Raw genomic sequence first — 17,885 nt, forward strand, 5'->3', positions numbered from 1 at the left:
AGTTATCGAACTCTAAAAAGAGACTTTGAGTTATCGTATAAAAGATTACGATTAAAGCTGTCATTACGAATTAAATTAATAACCCCTAGCTAAGGGTTAAATATATGTAAATAACCTAATGAAATAAGGGTTAGAATATCTAGATATAAAAATAATGAAGACAAACAATTCAAAATCTGTTGAGGAAAGCGCTTGCTTGCATTTACTGCAGAAAGCATTGAAACAGGGGTAATTTCATACGAGATAAGCACACATTTAACTGTTCAAAAAAGGGTTGTTTCCCCATAGTTACTTTAGCACCACTGTATATCTGATGCTATTACATTCCCCCTCACAAACAAGCAAGTGGAGTATTAAAAATTTATATACAAAATTGTTCATTCAAATTTAAAATTACAAAATCAGAATTAATTTATTGATTGCACACTTGTCTGTGCATTTAAATTACATAAAATTACCGATGCTTATTGCTGTTGTTGCAGATTTTCATTTAAGCAAACTTTGAGAATTGTGCAATAACGACAGCCATATCTAACGCGGTGTCCTCGAACTGTCCGTCGCAGCCGAAAATGCATAAGTGAATGAATGAACGAGTGGCTGAGCAGCAAGCGACCGAATGACTGAGTGAGTGCCCAACGGACCACAAAAGGCGATGTGTCATTTACCAAACTACATGCACAAATAAATTTATAATAAATAATGCGTTATATTTGATTTTGGTTGATATAAATTTGGTGAAACTTTTCTTTTTTTCGTTGTTTACAGCAATAAAAATGTCGCACCGCCTTGCGTCTCGCTGCAAAGCATATGTCAGCTGTGCAGGGAAAAAATTGAAAACCGCCCAAAAGTGCTTTGAAAAGTTGTCAAACTGAAAAATTGCCATTTTTGATGGCAGGCGAACGTACGCGCGTTGAATTTGTTCGTGCAATTTTTATTGTATTGCATTGCGGTACATATGTACGTATAAATATGGCCACCAACGTGCGGAGTAAACGGTCAAAAATATTAGTCAAGCCACAACCAAGCATACGTACACATGCCGTGGTACGGGTAGACAGCGTGACTATGGCAGCTCAGCGATTGCCGGCCAAGTGAGCTCAGTGCGATGAGTCAAAGTTTTTGGCATATATGGACTTTATTATACTATATCGTGGGTACAGTAAATACTTTTTGGTATTTGGTACAGTAAATAGAATTTAATAAGAGTTAGGAAGCTAGGGAGCTGCGAGGACGGAAGAAGTTGTTGTTGTTGTTGGACGAAAATATTCCGCAAATAAGTGTATAAATACTGCCTATTTGACAGTCAATTGCCGGACTACAAATTCAGGTCCGAACTATTTTCGTAGACCGGAATGTTGTGAGAATGCCGATCGTCGAGGCTGTTTTGACCATCGCGGTTCCAAAACCCTCAAAGTGAAAGAAAAACTAAATTATAAACCACTCTAAACAGTTTGACCAATACTTACAGAGCATTTTCCGATCCGATTTCGATCTATTGTCGGCTCGGACACTCTCGGCCATATTAAAACTGATGCTATGTTTTGCAAATAGCAGCGAAAAATAATGATACTCGTCTAGTGTTAAGGACTGGAAAAAAGTTAAGAAGATGAAATAAGCATTCAACCGAGACAGTCTATGTGAAAACTTCGGCCATATTGAAAATGGCGCTAAGCGAACTTCAGCTCCAGCCTTAAAGTAACAGTATTAAGGGCCGTAAAAAATTAAAAAGATGAATGGGTCTTCAACCGCGACAGCCCATGTGAAAATAGTCATTTTTTTCTACAAAGCATACAAATTCTAGAGATATCCGAGGCCATATGAAGTTTCTAAATATATTGATATTTCACAATATCTGGACTACAATAGACTGGGTTCGGACAGTACCGCTTCGGTCACATGGAAAATGGTGATATGCGGCACGTTGACGTTTCTTCAACACACAAATTATCTTTGATAAGCCTGTTCACAGATTGTAAGTAATAAGTTCAAGAGTAGCCGTTACTCCACAGAATGGATTATCTTGATATCCAGGGCTTTTCAACGGAAGTAGTGAAGACTGAATGTGCCTTCCCACAAAACACCCAGATGCTAGAGATCGCCGAGATCTTTCGAGGTTAAGGTGAACCAGCTTTACCAGGATTACCTTGATATCCAAGGATTTTCAACCGAAGTAGTGAAGACTGGATGTGTCTTCCCACAAAACACCCAGATGCTAGAGATTGTCGAGATCATTCACGGTTAAGGTGAACCAGCATCATCGAATACAGGCATTAGATAAATTGTTCTCTTTCCAAGGTCAACTTAACGTGGCTTTACTGCACGAAATACAAAGTGTGAACGCAAATATAGCCAATAAGTCTGTAGTGTGCCATTCGCTGTCTATATGTACTACGTTATTGCGATTTTCCCCAATTTGTTTATTTACCCGAACGCGCTCGCTTGCCATGTACGGTAGGCCGCGCGGTGACGCAGCGGTCAGCTTTCGTGCGCCACTTTGCAAGCAAAAACTAAATGGAAAATACTATATAAGAGAATAAGCATTTAGCAGCAAAGCGTAATAGATATGCAAAATAAACTGCGGCTGTGTATGTATCAGTATATGTGTGCGTTGAGTACGTCAAACAATTGGCTGCGTGGTGAAACAAGCCGCGTGTTATGCAGATACATTTTAAGGGGCGAGAAACGCATTGAGCGCTAGCGCGCGCGGTGTAAAATATATAAAACGTACGCACGCACGGGAAACGCGCTGTGGTGCACGCGCTTGTATGTATGTATTTGTGATTGGCGAATTTAGTACGAGCGCGCGCGTGGGCGTGCAATATTGATGGAGCTTTTAATGCCTGTTTTTTGCGCTTGCGTTTCGCGTGTATAAGCGTTTTGTTGTTTTTATTACGTTGCGCGTTAGCCGATAGCAGATATTCAGTGGAATAAAAAAAACAACTAACGGACAAACAAAAGCGGCAGTTCACTGTAACACAAAGCGACACCGCACTAAAGTCGAGTGCAAAGTGAGGCGGCGCGGTGCGCGGTAGGCGGCGGCAATAACATGTCTTGCATGTCGCTGTTGAACCGCGTTTGTTTGCTCGTGTTGTGCGAATAATGCAGCAATAAATAAATGTAAATAAACTGAAACCCCACAGCAAATGCCATGACGCTGCCTGCTCAGGCTTTTGCATATATGCGCGCGTCACGCACCAACCCGCGCCGCTACCCAGCGCGGTGCACATACGGCTAGCGGTGGGTAAACGCCAAGCAGTCTGTCATTTCAATGAAATGAAATAAAATAAGACTAAGTGGCAGCAATAGAAAAAAATGTGCATGTATACATATATTACAACAACAACAAACAACAATAAAGCGGCAGCGCGCAAAAACAGCTATAAAGGTGAGCGTATGTGCGAAAAACAAGCAAACAGTGGTGCTAATACAAATGAATATTGAAATTCTAGCTGAAATGCAGCGCGGAATGGTGTGAGGTTAGGTTGGCGCGTTGGACTGTGGATCTAAAGTGGAAGATTGGAAATGCATATTAACGAAATTGACTAAAAATTAAGCCGAAAACGCGAAGTGGAAGAAATTAACGAAGCAGCGCGCTTGATTTTCGTCCACAATGGAGCCATTTGTAGAAGTTCACGCAAGTGAGAAAAGTTCTCTGAGCACCATTCTCTTGGGAGTGGCCGAAAACTATTCTTTTACATATGGCACAAACAGTTTCGACTTCCGGACCAAGACTTTCTCAAACCAAGCATCTTCTAGGCCAAAAAGCAACTGTTTGAAGGCGAGCTAAAGTAAAAAGGCAAAGCATCCCTCCACACCCAGGGTTGTGCGCTGAGTTTGGGACCCGCCACGTAAAAAAAACACCCCCAATGAAAAACTCTAAAAATTAAAGATTTTGTCAAATTTGAAGCGCGCTCGGTAGCTTAGCAAAACTTAGGCTCAGAACGCAGCGAAAGCCGAAACTAATTCACCAACGGAGTACGCGCCTTCCCGAAATAAGTCAACTCGGTTATAGCGGAATATTTTTGGTTGGTCCACTTCGGTTTTGCAGCCACTGTACCTAAAAACACTTTGTTGCTGTAAGCAACGCGCCCGTTCTAGTATTGCGCTGCGCGGCTGACCATCGCCCACTGCTTGCCGCGCAGCGGATGTGGCCGCCTGCTTAGCCGCTTGACTGCGCGAAAAATGGGTGTATCGCGTTGAACGGAGCACTTGGAAAAATAACAGATACGTTTAAATGCATGTGCACGAACATGAGTTGGGCGCAACACGCGAACGAAGTGGCATAGACAAGTTGTAGCCAAGGCGCAATGGTCGCGTTCGCTGTATTATACAATCGGTTAGCTGAGCGGCTGATAAAAATAACCATATTAGACATTTAGCAGAATAGAAAAACAAACAATAACAAAAAATAATATTTTTTTAAATTTATTTATATAATTTTCCGCATTGAAAAACTTTTCACATTCATATAAATGCACAGCCGAGCCGCGTTACGCCATTTAACCGCACAGCTGCTGCACTCGCTGACCAGCCGCTTAGCAATAAGAACTTTTTACGCTAACCATTTCCACTCAATGCTAACTTTGACTTTAATGCGCTCGTAAAAAGCCATGAAAGGCGAATGCGCGCGCACGTTGCACGTTAATTGTTGTTCCGCTGTGTGGCAAGCGGCGGGGAGAAATTTGCATTCGCATGTAATAGCAGTGCAAAGAGTGACGCAAAAACTTGCAGTAATGGTAGAGAGCGAGGGGGAGAGTGAAGGAAGTGGTAAAAGCGCACATAAGCAATTAATAAAAAGCTGTTAATTTTTTTTTTACGTAAGTGAAAAAAGAAGGTTGGAAGTTGTTGTTGTTGTTACTGAAATGTAATAATCAAATGGCAGCATTAGAATCGGCTAAGCAAAACGCCAACCGGTCATACGAGTCTTTTTGATCTTTGCCTGCTCACTTGCACGGCAATAAAAAGCGAAGACAAGCGTTGAATGCATTTGCCACCGAGCGCGGAGTACTTAAGCGTGTTAAGCTGCAAGTGCCGCGGTCAGCGTTGTTGCATCATTACCTAGGCAAATATTAATTGTTGTATGCATTAAATGGTATTTACAGAGACATAAAAGCGTTGAAAATTAGAAGGACGCCGCCGGACGAAGACCGAAGGCAATAGTAGGCTGTTGCTTGAAGTTGGCTGCGGTTGAAGGTAATTAGTGGTCAAGAAGATTCTGCGACAAAGAACAATCACTTCGTTCGGGGGAAATGTAAAAACATAAAATGCAAGTGGTAACCAACTAAAGATAATTTCGGGACTGATAAGACTAGAATACAGATTTATTAATAGGGAGTGAGCTCAAAGCTAGTCCAAAAGTGCATGACCTCAATAGCTGTTGCATCAAGCTACTTTATAATTAAACTTGGCTGGGTGCCTGGCCACAGCGGAATCGTCGGAATCTGTAAAACCGATGAGCTCGCTAGCAAGATCACTCCATTCCCATTAGGTTGGGAACGAGGATATATGAGCCTCGCGCGAACCTAGTACCATAAGTGTTCGGCAACAACGAGCACTTATTGGGTTGAGAATGTCTTATGTTCCAAAGTGAAACCCAAAAGGTCCATGGAATTAAAAGCTGTCCTAATGGGGCACTGTTCTATTGCCACTCACGGAGTAGATATTAGACGGCTCAATACATTTATGGTTAGCTCTAAGCACTTTGTAAATATACGACGGTCGTTTTGATCCGTTCTTACGACTTCCGAGCATCACAACGGACAAGTGCAACTAGCAGTCCAAGGGAAATTATTCTCACGAATATCAGCCTATTTATCTAACCTATCTAAGATTTCCATAGCCAATATCAATTTGGGGTACTTTGCCTCAAGTTGTATTTTGTCGAGATACAGTGCAGGTCGACTCCGAGTTGGTGCATTCAATGCTAAATGACTTGCGGCCTTCACGGCCGTACCGACTCCGCAACTAGAATTTAGCTTTGACATAGACTTTGTTTAGCATTGCAGTTTTAACTATGGATTGGTGATTCTGAGGTGCCACTTAATGTCGCAATTGTCACCGTCCCGTTAAAACCATGGAGGGAGGCCTCAGAGTCCGTTCCTCCTCGTCATTATTTAGTTGGTGTAGTAGGTGTTGATTGAGAAGACTCCCACTGGTCGGCTTTGAATGAACTACCCCATTAGGATAACAGTCAACCCTCGCTTTGGTTTCGTAAGAGACAAACTTGGGACCATTAAATAGGACGGATGGCGTTTCTAAGTGTGGACCTATTTAAGTATAATTTTTTAACAAAAGATAAATAATGAAAAGAGGGAGTCTGAAAGTGAGAGAGATGGGAACCGATACTCAGATCTATCCCGGGAAGCGTAGGACTCAGAGTGACGGTACCATCACCCTCTAAGGCTACTAAAGAGAGCGGTGTAACCTTCATCTCGAGTACACCTAGGTTAGTCCCACTAGGGAAGGCAAACTAGGGCAACTGTACGCGGCGGAACCGCCAGTATTAGCATGGGAACCTCTAATAGAAACATGGGCAAGACTACGGGCACCAAAGGTGCAAACAGGAAGCGGAACAGACCGGCCAGAAAACAGAAATCGAAATACGGTGACTGACAGACTGTTCCGCATGCCAGTACGTTAGAAGGCAAGAAAGATGCTGGGCGAAGGAAACGTTAGTGAAAAGTATCAGCAAGAATTAAAAAAAAAAACATCCGAGTGTTAAAATATTATAGATTCTTTATTTCACATTTTAATGTTGCCTTTCGCCTTTCTTATAGCTTTTGTGCTAAAAAATTCGTTTACTCAATTAAGTCATCGGTGTTGCCATAGTTGTTGTTGTTTGAGCAAGTAAATCCTGAAAGTACAAATGTGTCGGATGGACGGATTTTCGAAGTGATACCGACAAATTCACACACAATACATACATACAAACGATGTGCATATAGCATATGTAGCAGTCAGGGACAGGAAGAAGTCTTCCAGCTGCCTTTGAGTGACACCAGCAGCTGCAGCGCCCCGCCACGAACGCCAACACTTTCAAGCATACAAATGATTGTTTGTGTGTTGCGCAGCAGACTCTTGAGGCGCATCACAACTTGGTGTGACAAAAGCAAACAACAATAATAGCAACATACACTCATGGTAGGTATGTCTGCAAATAAGTAAGTGCAACAACAAGAAAATCGCCCAAAAAATGCAGTGTCTTGAGAACTGTGACAGAAAGTAAAGGCAATGGCTGGCTGGCTGACTGCGCTGGATGGCTGGTGTACACCGCTGGCAATGTGCTGCAGACTTTGCACCGAAAATGAAAGGCATGACGAATGTGCTGGAGCAGCCAGTGAAAGAACACAACAATAACAACGAAAACTGTTTAAATAAAATTTATCTGTAAACTGAATGAGTGCAATGATCTGCCAAGCCAACAACAAACAAACATACAGATACGTATAGAAATGTAGGTATGTATTTCGAGCATAAAAATGTGCTGTTCTGCTGCTTCTTGTTTGCCATCTTTTGCGATTTACGATTTGCACTGCAGTTCCTCAAAGCAAAAAATCATAAAAAAGAAGAGGAAGCATGTAGAAACGGTTTCTGCTTATGTGCTTATATACATACATATGTATATTACAGCCATGTGTACCTACATACATTTCTAGTGTTGTATTTATAAATGCACATGTGTGCACATTTCGCATGCAACACAGCGCGCTGTGACTGTGAATATTTCACAGGATATGCGTTTGAAGCGTTGCAATGCGTTAAAATGCTTCACTGCAAAGCGCTGATTTTTTATGGCTGTTTCGCATTAAAATCGCTACATACATACATATTTACCTACAAATGTGCATACATACAGATATACGTTTCTGCGTGAGGAAGTATGAACGCATATTTATTTGTGGTTTACTTACGATTTGAAATTGTAAAGAAAAAAATGTCAACATTTTTTTTTAAGTTTTTTGAAGAAATTTCAACATTTCAAAACAACAATTTTTCGAAAAAAATATCAAAAAAAAACATTTATTTTTAGAAAAAAAGTATTTAAAAAAAATTTAATAAATTTTAATTACGAACTCATATTGCAAGTAAGCAATTTAAAATTGTAAAAAACATATTTTTCGAAGAAATTTTTATTTTTCTGCTAAGTATTTATTTTTCGAAAAATTTATTACATTTCATAACCTTATTTTTTCGAAAAAAAATTATTTACTTAATTTAAATTAAATTATTACGAATTCGTATTTACTTTTAATATAAAATTGTAAAAAAAAAATTTTAAAAAAAGGTTTCAAATATTTTTTTTTATTTAATTTTTCTTTTTCAAAATAATTATTACAATAAAAACGTTAATTTTTCAAAAAATATCAAACAATTAATTTTTCGAAAAAAAATTAAAATGTCAACAACATTAATTTTTCAAAAATAGTTTACTTTTCAAGTTTTTTTTTTTAAATATTTAAATATTTTTAATATTTAATTGCCCTTTCTCAATAAATAACGGTTAACTTAATTTTCACAAACAAAAAAACAAGTATTTTTAATATATGTATTTAGTATTAATATTTAAAAAACTAAAGTATTGTGTTTGCAATTCTTTCTGTAAATTTTTTAAATAAATTTTTTCCCGAAATAATTAGATAAATTAAAAAACAAATTTTCAAAAAAACATTTACATATATTTCAAAACATTACTTTTTCGCAAAAGAGAAACAAAAAACATTTATTTTTCAAAAAAAAATGTTTAATTTATTTTTGAAAAATATTTTTCATAAAAAATATTTCAAACTTTTTAATAATTTTCCCTTCTTAATATCAATAGTTAACTAAATTTTCAAAAAACACTATTTTTAATATGTTTAGTAAGAATATTTTGAAAGAAAAAACAAAAATATGAATATTTTCTACGAACTTATTTTAAGCAATTCTTACCGTAATTATTTTTAAATATAATAATTATTATTCGAAAAAACTTTAATTTTACAATATAATTTTAATATTCGAAAAATTATTTATAATTCAAAACTTTAACTTTTTGAAAAAATATTAAAAAAAAAACATTTTTTTTCGAAAAAGAAAATTAATTTAAAATTAAATATTAAAAAAAAAAAAATATTTTTCATAAAATAAAATATTTAAGTATTTGTAATAATTGCCCTTAAAATAACAGTAATTTTGAATGTTAATATTTTGAATTGATTGAAATGATTAGATAAATTTTTTATAAAATTTTGTAAATTATTTCTCATCACATTTTTTTGTTTATAAATTAAATGTTCTGATTTTATTGAATTTTTTGAAGTGAAATTTAAAGACTGTGAATTTTATATTAAAAAAAATATATTTAATACAAAAAAATAAAAATGTACAGTCTGATACAGAAATTATTAACAACAAGAGATATTATTTTTTTTTTTTATTAAAAACAAGAAATTTGTACAAACCAAAAAAAAATAGAATAATATAAAAAAGTATTTAAATAAAAAATCTTTTTATATTAAAAATATAATTTCGGATGTGTTTTCATTAATTTGAGTTATTGTTTATTTTATAATTAAATAGATTATAAATATATTGAAATTTACACAAAAAATTGCTTTTGGTAAAAAAAAAATATATTCCAAAGAAATTAATCGATTTCGATATATGTATTTGACCTGTCACTGGAAGAGACAACAAATTGTCAAACAGTATTATTTTTTTAAGATTTTGCAAAATGCTATAATGCTAAAAAATATATTTTTTACAAATTTAATTATCCTATTTTTTTGTTTTTTTGTACACACAGATATCTATTTTTGTAAATTTGTAAAATATAATGAAACACACTTGTATATGTATGTATGTAAGTATAACCGTAAAAATGTATATGTAAAAACAGTCTCAAAAATCATTTAGCGCAAATAATTAATCTTAAACGTCTGCATGCTAACATTTACTTGCCTCGCTTCCCTCACCCTACCCTTCACCTGTCAACGCGCATTAATTCTAAAATTCTACTCAACAACAAGTAATCAAAAGTTCTAATTACATTTTCCAACATTTCTCGACATTGTTGTTGCTTTACACTTTCGCGTGCTGCCAGAAAAGCTACACTGTGACGCACACTAATTTTCACTTCATTAATTTGTAATGAAAAAACAAAAACAGAACAGCAGAAAAATGAAACAAAAACTATAAGCCAAAACACCTTCGCAACACAACACAACGCACACGAAGCATCTCTCTGACTTTGGGAGGCACGAAATTTGTTTCTTAAATGAAAAGCATTTAAAAATAACAATTCCGCTGAAATTTGTTGATGATTAATCAAAATAAAGACCCATCAACTTGATAAACAACAGTGTGTAAAATAGCAGCAACAACAACTGCAACACAAAGTGTACAATCGGAAGCACATAAAAAATGTACGAAAAAATAAAAAAAAAATTATAAAAGCAAGATGTAAAATAAGAGCTATAAAAACATGAACTTCCAGGCAGCGACTACAAAAATAGAAATAACTCAGAGAATATATGAATATACATATATGTATGTATGTATGTATTTTGTTATTTTATAGCCGAAGAAGTTGAGACTCTGACGAGTAAAGTGATTAGTGACGACACGACACGCGCACAGCCGAGAAGAGTGGAACTGTGTAAAAAAAAACAGACTTTTTAGCCGCGTTGCAGACAAAATCGAAAGAAATGAAATCACATGTACATATGTATATATAAAAAATAATAAATAAACCAAAATTTTTTAAATATAAATTAAAATAATAAATCTTAAATTAAAATAAAAAAATGTTAAAAAAAATTAAAAACAAAATAATAATAAAAAATAAAAAAATTAAAAAAATAAAAAAAAATAAAAATTAAAAAAAAAAATAATTATAAAAAACTTTTTATAATTTTTTGTAAATCTAAAAAATTTTCCATAAATAAACTACAAAATATTTTTTATTTTTTATTAAAATTGAAATAATTTTTTTTTCTGATAACAAAAAATATGTTTTTTTTATTGAATTGAAATTAATTTCCATAAATAAATAAAAAAAAAATATTTCAAAAACTGTTAATATTAAATTTTATTTTTGATAGCCCATTGTATAAACCCAAAGTATTAATTTAATCCGCTCTAATTAGCATAGGCAATCCAGTCTATGAATAGTAATCGATTTCGATATAATTGCTCCACTCACTAGCAAAAGTCATCAAACAGCTGTATATTTCTTAAATGTATTATACATGTGTAATTATCATTATATGTATATCCTTTAACTACTTCAAATTTAAAGCTTTTCACATATTTTCGCTAAGCTCAAAATTATATCCGGTTTGAGGTTAGAAATTGTGTCAAAACATACGAAAAGCCAGAAAATGTAATGCAGATAAGCTTGACTTTTGGCTTTATTGTTGTTAGGAAAAATAAGAAAATACTAATAATAATAAATAAATAAATCAGCTGAGTGAAAAACAAGGACCGCTCTTCCTCTTGCTGCCAGCTGATGTTGCACGTTTTCAAATCGGCTTACAGTTTACACACATACTTTATATACAAAAAGATATATAACACTTAATGCCGCTGCCTGTTTAATGGCCCACAATTCAATTAATGACAACAACAACAATAATAATAAGCTTTGACTTTTATTTTCGCTGCCGCACCACAGTGGCACAGCACTGGCGACAGCTGGCCCCACGACTGTCAATCTGTCCGGCAATTACTTGATTCACTCATTTGAACACATTTTGCCAAGCGATGATTGAATTTAAGCTAAGCGCTTCATTTTAATTGCAAGCACATACGACCGGCAAAAAATTAACGAATCAAATGATAAGGAAACAAAAACACAAAAAAAAACTACAACAAAATCAAAACAAACAAACTGGCAAACGCTAAATAGCAGCAAAACTCATCAAAGCATCACAGCACAAACCATAACGGACTGGCACACTTCAGCGACGACTTTGATTGCCGATTGGATCGGCGCATGAGTTGGATACGAAGCGTTAAAGCCTGAAATGGTCATTGAAAACGCCGACTGACTGCATTTGCTGAACAGTAGCTGACAATTTTTGTCAAAATAATAATATTTACACACGCTCATATTACAGATTTATTTGGACAACAGTTATGATTGCAGTGCGACCACACGCCAAAACCAGTGTGTTTGAGAGTTTGAGAAAAGTTGATATGATTGAATGGACTTTTATGACAGCGCTGGATATCTCAGCGGACTTAATAAAACTGTGAAAACTGTGTATCAGTATATAATTGGCTGTGGTTTTGGATAATTTCACGGGTCTATAACGGATATGGCATTGAGATGCTTCCGGTTTGCTGTCAAAATAAAGCACAAATTAAGCAATTGGAAATTTTTAATTTTTAGCACATAAAAAATGAGTTTATTAAATTAAAAACTAATATTTAATACATATTTCTAATTATTTATTCATTGGACTGCATTAAGCCAAGCAATAATATCAGCTGCGCGATAACCGCCATTATACTCAAAGGGAACGCCACGTCGGAAATACTTCAAGGTGGGATATTGACGCAATTGGAAATATGTGTCCAACTCGCTCGAGACGGTCACATCGACTTTGGCCAACTTGATGGGTGAACGCCACTCAGCTAAGAACTGCGCAGCTTTAGCAAATTCGGGTGTCAGCGCGATGGAGGCACCGCACCAGGGTGCGTAGAAATCCACCAAGACTAAATCATTTGCCTCTATGACAGCCTTAAAATTGGCGGTAGTCAGCACAAGCACGCCATCTTCGCTTGGCACTTCTTCTTCAGTGACGTAAGCAAGCGTTGATGTGACAGCTAACAGTAGCAGTGAAGAAATTAGGAACTTCATAATCTATTATATTTAATGTAAGCACGCTGTCACAGATTTCGTTAAGTTTATTGACTAAAAATCAAGTCTCAACTGTACGCTATAGTAGCCTATGCGCTACTTCGAGAAATATATGAATCGATTAAGTTTAAATCCATTTATAAGGCACCGGCGTTCGCAACTAAAATGACAGCTAAGCAGATTTAATGTCATTTCTCAGCATTTTACGCTTCTGTTGTCAAAAAATATTGTACGAAAATTATTATTTTTTTTTTCAATTTTTATTCTTTCGCCACCAATAAGAGACAATGACCTCTTTAAAAAAGTAAACACAGCGATTATTTTGCAAAAATATGCGAACTACGCACGAGAGCAAAGGCAAGAAACGTCGAATAAACACATTAAAGCGTAAAGTGTAACGTATAAATTATATTTTTTTTGTTTAAAAAACAGGAATAGGCATAAATATTTGCACACGAGTGAAAATTGATCACACATATATTTTTTTAATTTTTTTCAGCTTCGCGCTGTAATTAATTATGCGTATGTTGGCTTGCGGTAATTACTGATTAAGCATTAATAATGACGACAAATTATGCGACTACCACTCAACTTACTGGCAGGCATGCCATAGCACAATCGAAGGTGAAAACAAAACACAAAATATGTACAGACAGACAGACAGAAATTGCTGACATTATTAGTTACCGTACCGACTGCCGGACGGACTGGACGGACGTGGCAGTCACTTAAGCAATTAGCTACTGGTAAAGTGACAAACACGAAACGCAAATAAACAAGCGAAAAATAATCGATATATAGTACATGTCTGTATGATAAAAGTCACGAGTATGGTGAACTGAGGTGTGTTATCGAAGCAAATTGGCAAGTGTGTGTGGCTGGAGCGGAAGACAGCGCAGCATGACGACTTAATGCAAACAAACAAAAAAGTAAGTTACTTATTAAAATTTGCAAAACGTACGAAATGAGCAAAACGTTTGAAAAATATCTAATTACGTACATATGTTTGTATGGATATGTGTAATGTGAGCGATGACGTTTATTGTTTGGAGAGATTTTGATTTATGGGCGGATGCTTGAATGAAAATTGCATTGTGCGGGAAGAGTACAATTTATAGTAGCACCAGTTGGGTTAAAAACGTCAGAGCAAAGAAATTAAAAAGAAAGTAATTACATAACAAAAAACACTTAATAAAAAAATTACTTATTAAATAAAAAATATTACAAAAAATATATTTAATTTAATTGGGAAATTAAAAATAAAAATGTATAAATAACAAAATAACAAAACTAAAATGTAATTAAAAAAAAAATATTATAGAAAAAAAAAAAATATTATAGAAAATATAAAAAAAATATTTATCAAATAAAAAATATTACAAACAAAGTATAGATTCATTACTATTAGAAAGAAAAAAATATATTTAATATAAATCAATTCAAAATAGACAAATATCAAAAAACAACGATCCCAGCTGGATTATACATTGAAGTAATATTCGATTTGAAAATAGTACGCAGAAAAAATATGTTTATAACTCAAAGAAACAATATCTGGCCATAATGAAAACAGAAAAACATTCAAAGTTGCGACTTTATTGTTTCCGATAAACTTGTCTGAAAATCAAGCGTATCGCTGTGCGATAAATAAATGTATGCTATAGTTACATACATTATGCCAAGAGAATAAAACATTAACAATATTTCGCTCACACATTTATTTACCTTTTCTTAGATAAGATTACGCATCAGCGACACATTCAAAACATCATAAATAATATGAACACTAATAAAAGCATTAAAATATGTGAGGAAACCCTGCGCAACGCAAATTTATATTTATAATTATTTCTATGCAACTGATAGCTATTGTAATCAGTACGCCTTTTCTAGGAAAATACCGGGTTTGGTTGATGGGCTTTTGAAGGGTTGGCAGCCACTGAACTTTATTGGCAAACTGAAAAACTAGGTTTATCAGATAATATTTAGAAGTATGAAAAAACCGGTCGATAAGAGGTAACAATAAATATAGCATAACCGCCAATCAGATATAATAAAAGTTTTCTGCCGTTATTGGCAGTTAATATTAGCTAATCAATACAAACATAATTTAAATAAGAACAGTCCATATGAAAAGTACATACCAAACTGATCCTATAAAAGTGTGAGCGCAAAGTGCAATAATTTCATAAAAATATTTCGTTTTGAATTAAAAATATGCAAATGTGTATTAAATTCACTAAAAAAAGTGTAGTCACTTCGAAATACCTTGAAATTCATATTTACACAAATTATTTAACAACTGAATATATAAATTCTATGTAGATGAGAACAATAATATTGAAAGTCGATAACTCATAAGAGTGAAACAAAATTCGACATGAAGAAAGAATGTGCAGAAATTTTACCGAAAAAAATGAAAACGCACATCATTAGAAGACAATCTTACTGACTTTCTCAGCGCTTCAATTTTTCTAGTACAAAACAGCCATAAATTAGAACAGTTATAGTATTTTAAAACAGATGTTCTGCGCTTTTGTCTCTTTACATTATTATTTTTTTGGTAATCAATTCGTTAAACAGCGCGCACAATATTGTATTGAATACAAAATCCTCACCGTTTTGTAGGTGTACACCATTAGAAAGATTTATGCAATTTGGTACCTGTGGTGAACAGATGATTCAGTGTAACGAGCACAAGTGAAGACTGCTGACAAAAGAAAATCTCGTTCAGTGATCACCTGTGGTGTATTTATGACACAAATGGAAACACCTTTCAGAGTTTTGTATGCGTTACGGAATATGTCTATAGAAAGCAAGTTACAATGCTTAGCCGAGTTGGAAAAATAGTTTAAAAAATTCATATATGCCAGATACGCTTTTACTTGCATCTACTTTTTTCTATTAATTTTGTAAAGAATAGATTGTGAGAAACAAGACAGTGTTTCAATTGGCACAGCTGGTTATAAAAATAAAGCATGTGAATTGATAGAGCAAAGAAATAGTGATCTCAGAAGCAACTTGCTTGAAGAAAATAACTGGAATTCTATCAACAGACAAAACAGGCAGCATTTATAAGTATTTAGTGCTGAAACAAGTGAAAAATTCTGTAGTAGATTTATTTTAAAATCATTTTAGAATTTTTGGTTTCTCTTAATTTGTTTTTTTTTTTTGGTAAGAGAAAAAATCAGTAGAAAATTTTTTATAAAATCATTTTACAATTATTTGTTTCTATTATTATTATTTTTTTTGGCAACTTACATTTCAAAAAATATGTTTTTCAGTCCGCATATAATTTAAGCAAGAATAATTTTTTTACTTTCATTTGAACTTACCTAAAAAGAAACAAAAAAAATTATTTTAGTATTATAAATAATATGAATGTATGTATGTATGTATATACTTATGTATATATTTAAATATTTGTTGTATATTTTAATTTTATAAATTTATGACAAATTAAATAATTAAGAAACATTTTTCATGTGAAAGTACACATAACACATTAAATTCATTGTGCGCCTGTACGCATAGTTTTTCAGCCAAACGTTTAAACACCCGGTTATAAATGTCGTTTAATGTTTATCGATAATTTTTACATTTTCAAAAAATAGCAAATAATATTTCACTATCAATCAAATGACAAATTTGAAATTTTTGTTTCAAAATATATTACCACCATCCAAAACTCTACAACAACAACATATACACAAAAAATGCAGCCTCAATGTTAAAAATCAGTTCCTAAAGATTTAATGACTTCACTGGTTTGATCCACAATAACAAAACATCAGTAATATCACTCCAGCTGGATCCTTACATTTTTCAAAGGCAAAATAGTAAATTACAAATCCCCAGTGTGAAGTTCAACAACAACAACAAAGGCAACAATCACATAACTGCATTACGCTTGCAACAACAACAAAAACACATGCAGTTTGTTTGGAGAACAGGATGTGTTCGTTATAACAAACACGCATTTCAATTTATCAAATCGTAGAATCTCAACGGCGGGTCGTGCTGGCGAGCGTTCTAGCGATCGGGCGACTGATCGAACGAGCGTGTGTAACATGAGTAACATACAAATAAGTACAAGAAATGGCACTTTGTAAGACGTAATGTTGTGCGCATTGTGGTAAATGTTGGGAAAGGACGATACTTTGTTACGTTTTTTTTAAAGTGTGTAGGAATATTTAACACACACGTAATGGTATAGGGAGAAAAAATTATAAATGTATGTGGTGTAGTTGAAAACAATACAAGTAGTGCGTATGTTTGATTTTTAAGATATAAATTGGTGTCGAATGACACTTATTTTTAGTTTTTTTGGTAGAGATATTTTTTCACAAAGTTTTTTTTTAATAAATGATGTGATATTGTACTCAAACGTGATCGGGATATACATATGTATGTGCAAAACATTGAACAATATTATCAATGCTCATAAAGTTTATGTATTTTTGATAAAAATAGTATCTAATCTCAAAGGGTGTAATAAAAAAAGTCAGAAATGGAATAATATTACAAAATATTGATAAACAAATTAAGTAAAATATAGTATTAGGAAGTGAAAGACGAAGTAAAAACTTGATTTGTTCAAAAATACATATGTATGTTTGTAAGTTTATGAAATTAAATATGCCAAAAAAACTAAAAAAAAAAATATTTTTTTTATTATAAATAAGTTTTGAATGTCAAAACGGAAAAAAAAATTATGAAATTAAAATACAAAATAATAAAATTAAAAAATTAATATTAAATATTAAAAATATCAATTAAAAAATCAAAGTTAAATATTAAAAATATCAATTAAAAAATCAAAGTTAAAACAAAATTATAAATATTAAATAAAAAATTTCCGTAACAAATATTAAAAAAATACAATTTTTTTTTAATATTAAAATAATTTTCTAAAAAATTCTAAAAAAAAAAATCAGAAAAAATATAATATTTAATTATTATTGCTTCTTTCATTCACAATTGTGTTGCTCTTTTACTTCACCACACTATATGTAAATCAAACAAATAATATTTAACAACA

At 33.5% G+C, this 17,885-nt stretch overlaps 2 protein-coding genes across 4 annotated transcripts in view; both read right to left on the minus strand.

The window, feature by feature from the left end:
- LOC105228764 (bone morphogenetic protein receptor type-1B) overlaps positions 1-17,885 on the minus strand; it is a 234,288-nt gene that overhangs the window by 53,196 nt on the left and 163,207 nt on the right. The gene's annotated exons all lie outside the window — the stretch shown is intronic.
- LOC115066357 (protein disulfide-isomerase) lies at positions 12,419-14,013 on the minus strand. The gene has a single exon (XM_029551338.2). The coding sequence runs from the start codon at positions 12,842-12,844 to the stop codon at positions 12,437-12,439; it is 408 nt and encodes a 135-aa protein (XP_029407198.2). The 5' UTR covers positions 12,845-14,013; the 3' UTR covers positions 12,419-12,436.

Source organism: Bactrocera dorsalis, chromosome 1 (genome assembly GCF_023373825.1).
Source record: "Bactrocera dorsalis isolate Fly_Bdor chromosome 1, ASM2337382v1, whole genome shotgun sequence".
Classification (NCBI taxonomy): Eukaryota; Metazoa; Arthropoda; class Insecta; order Diptera; family Tephritidae; genus Bactrocera; species Bactrocera dorsalis.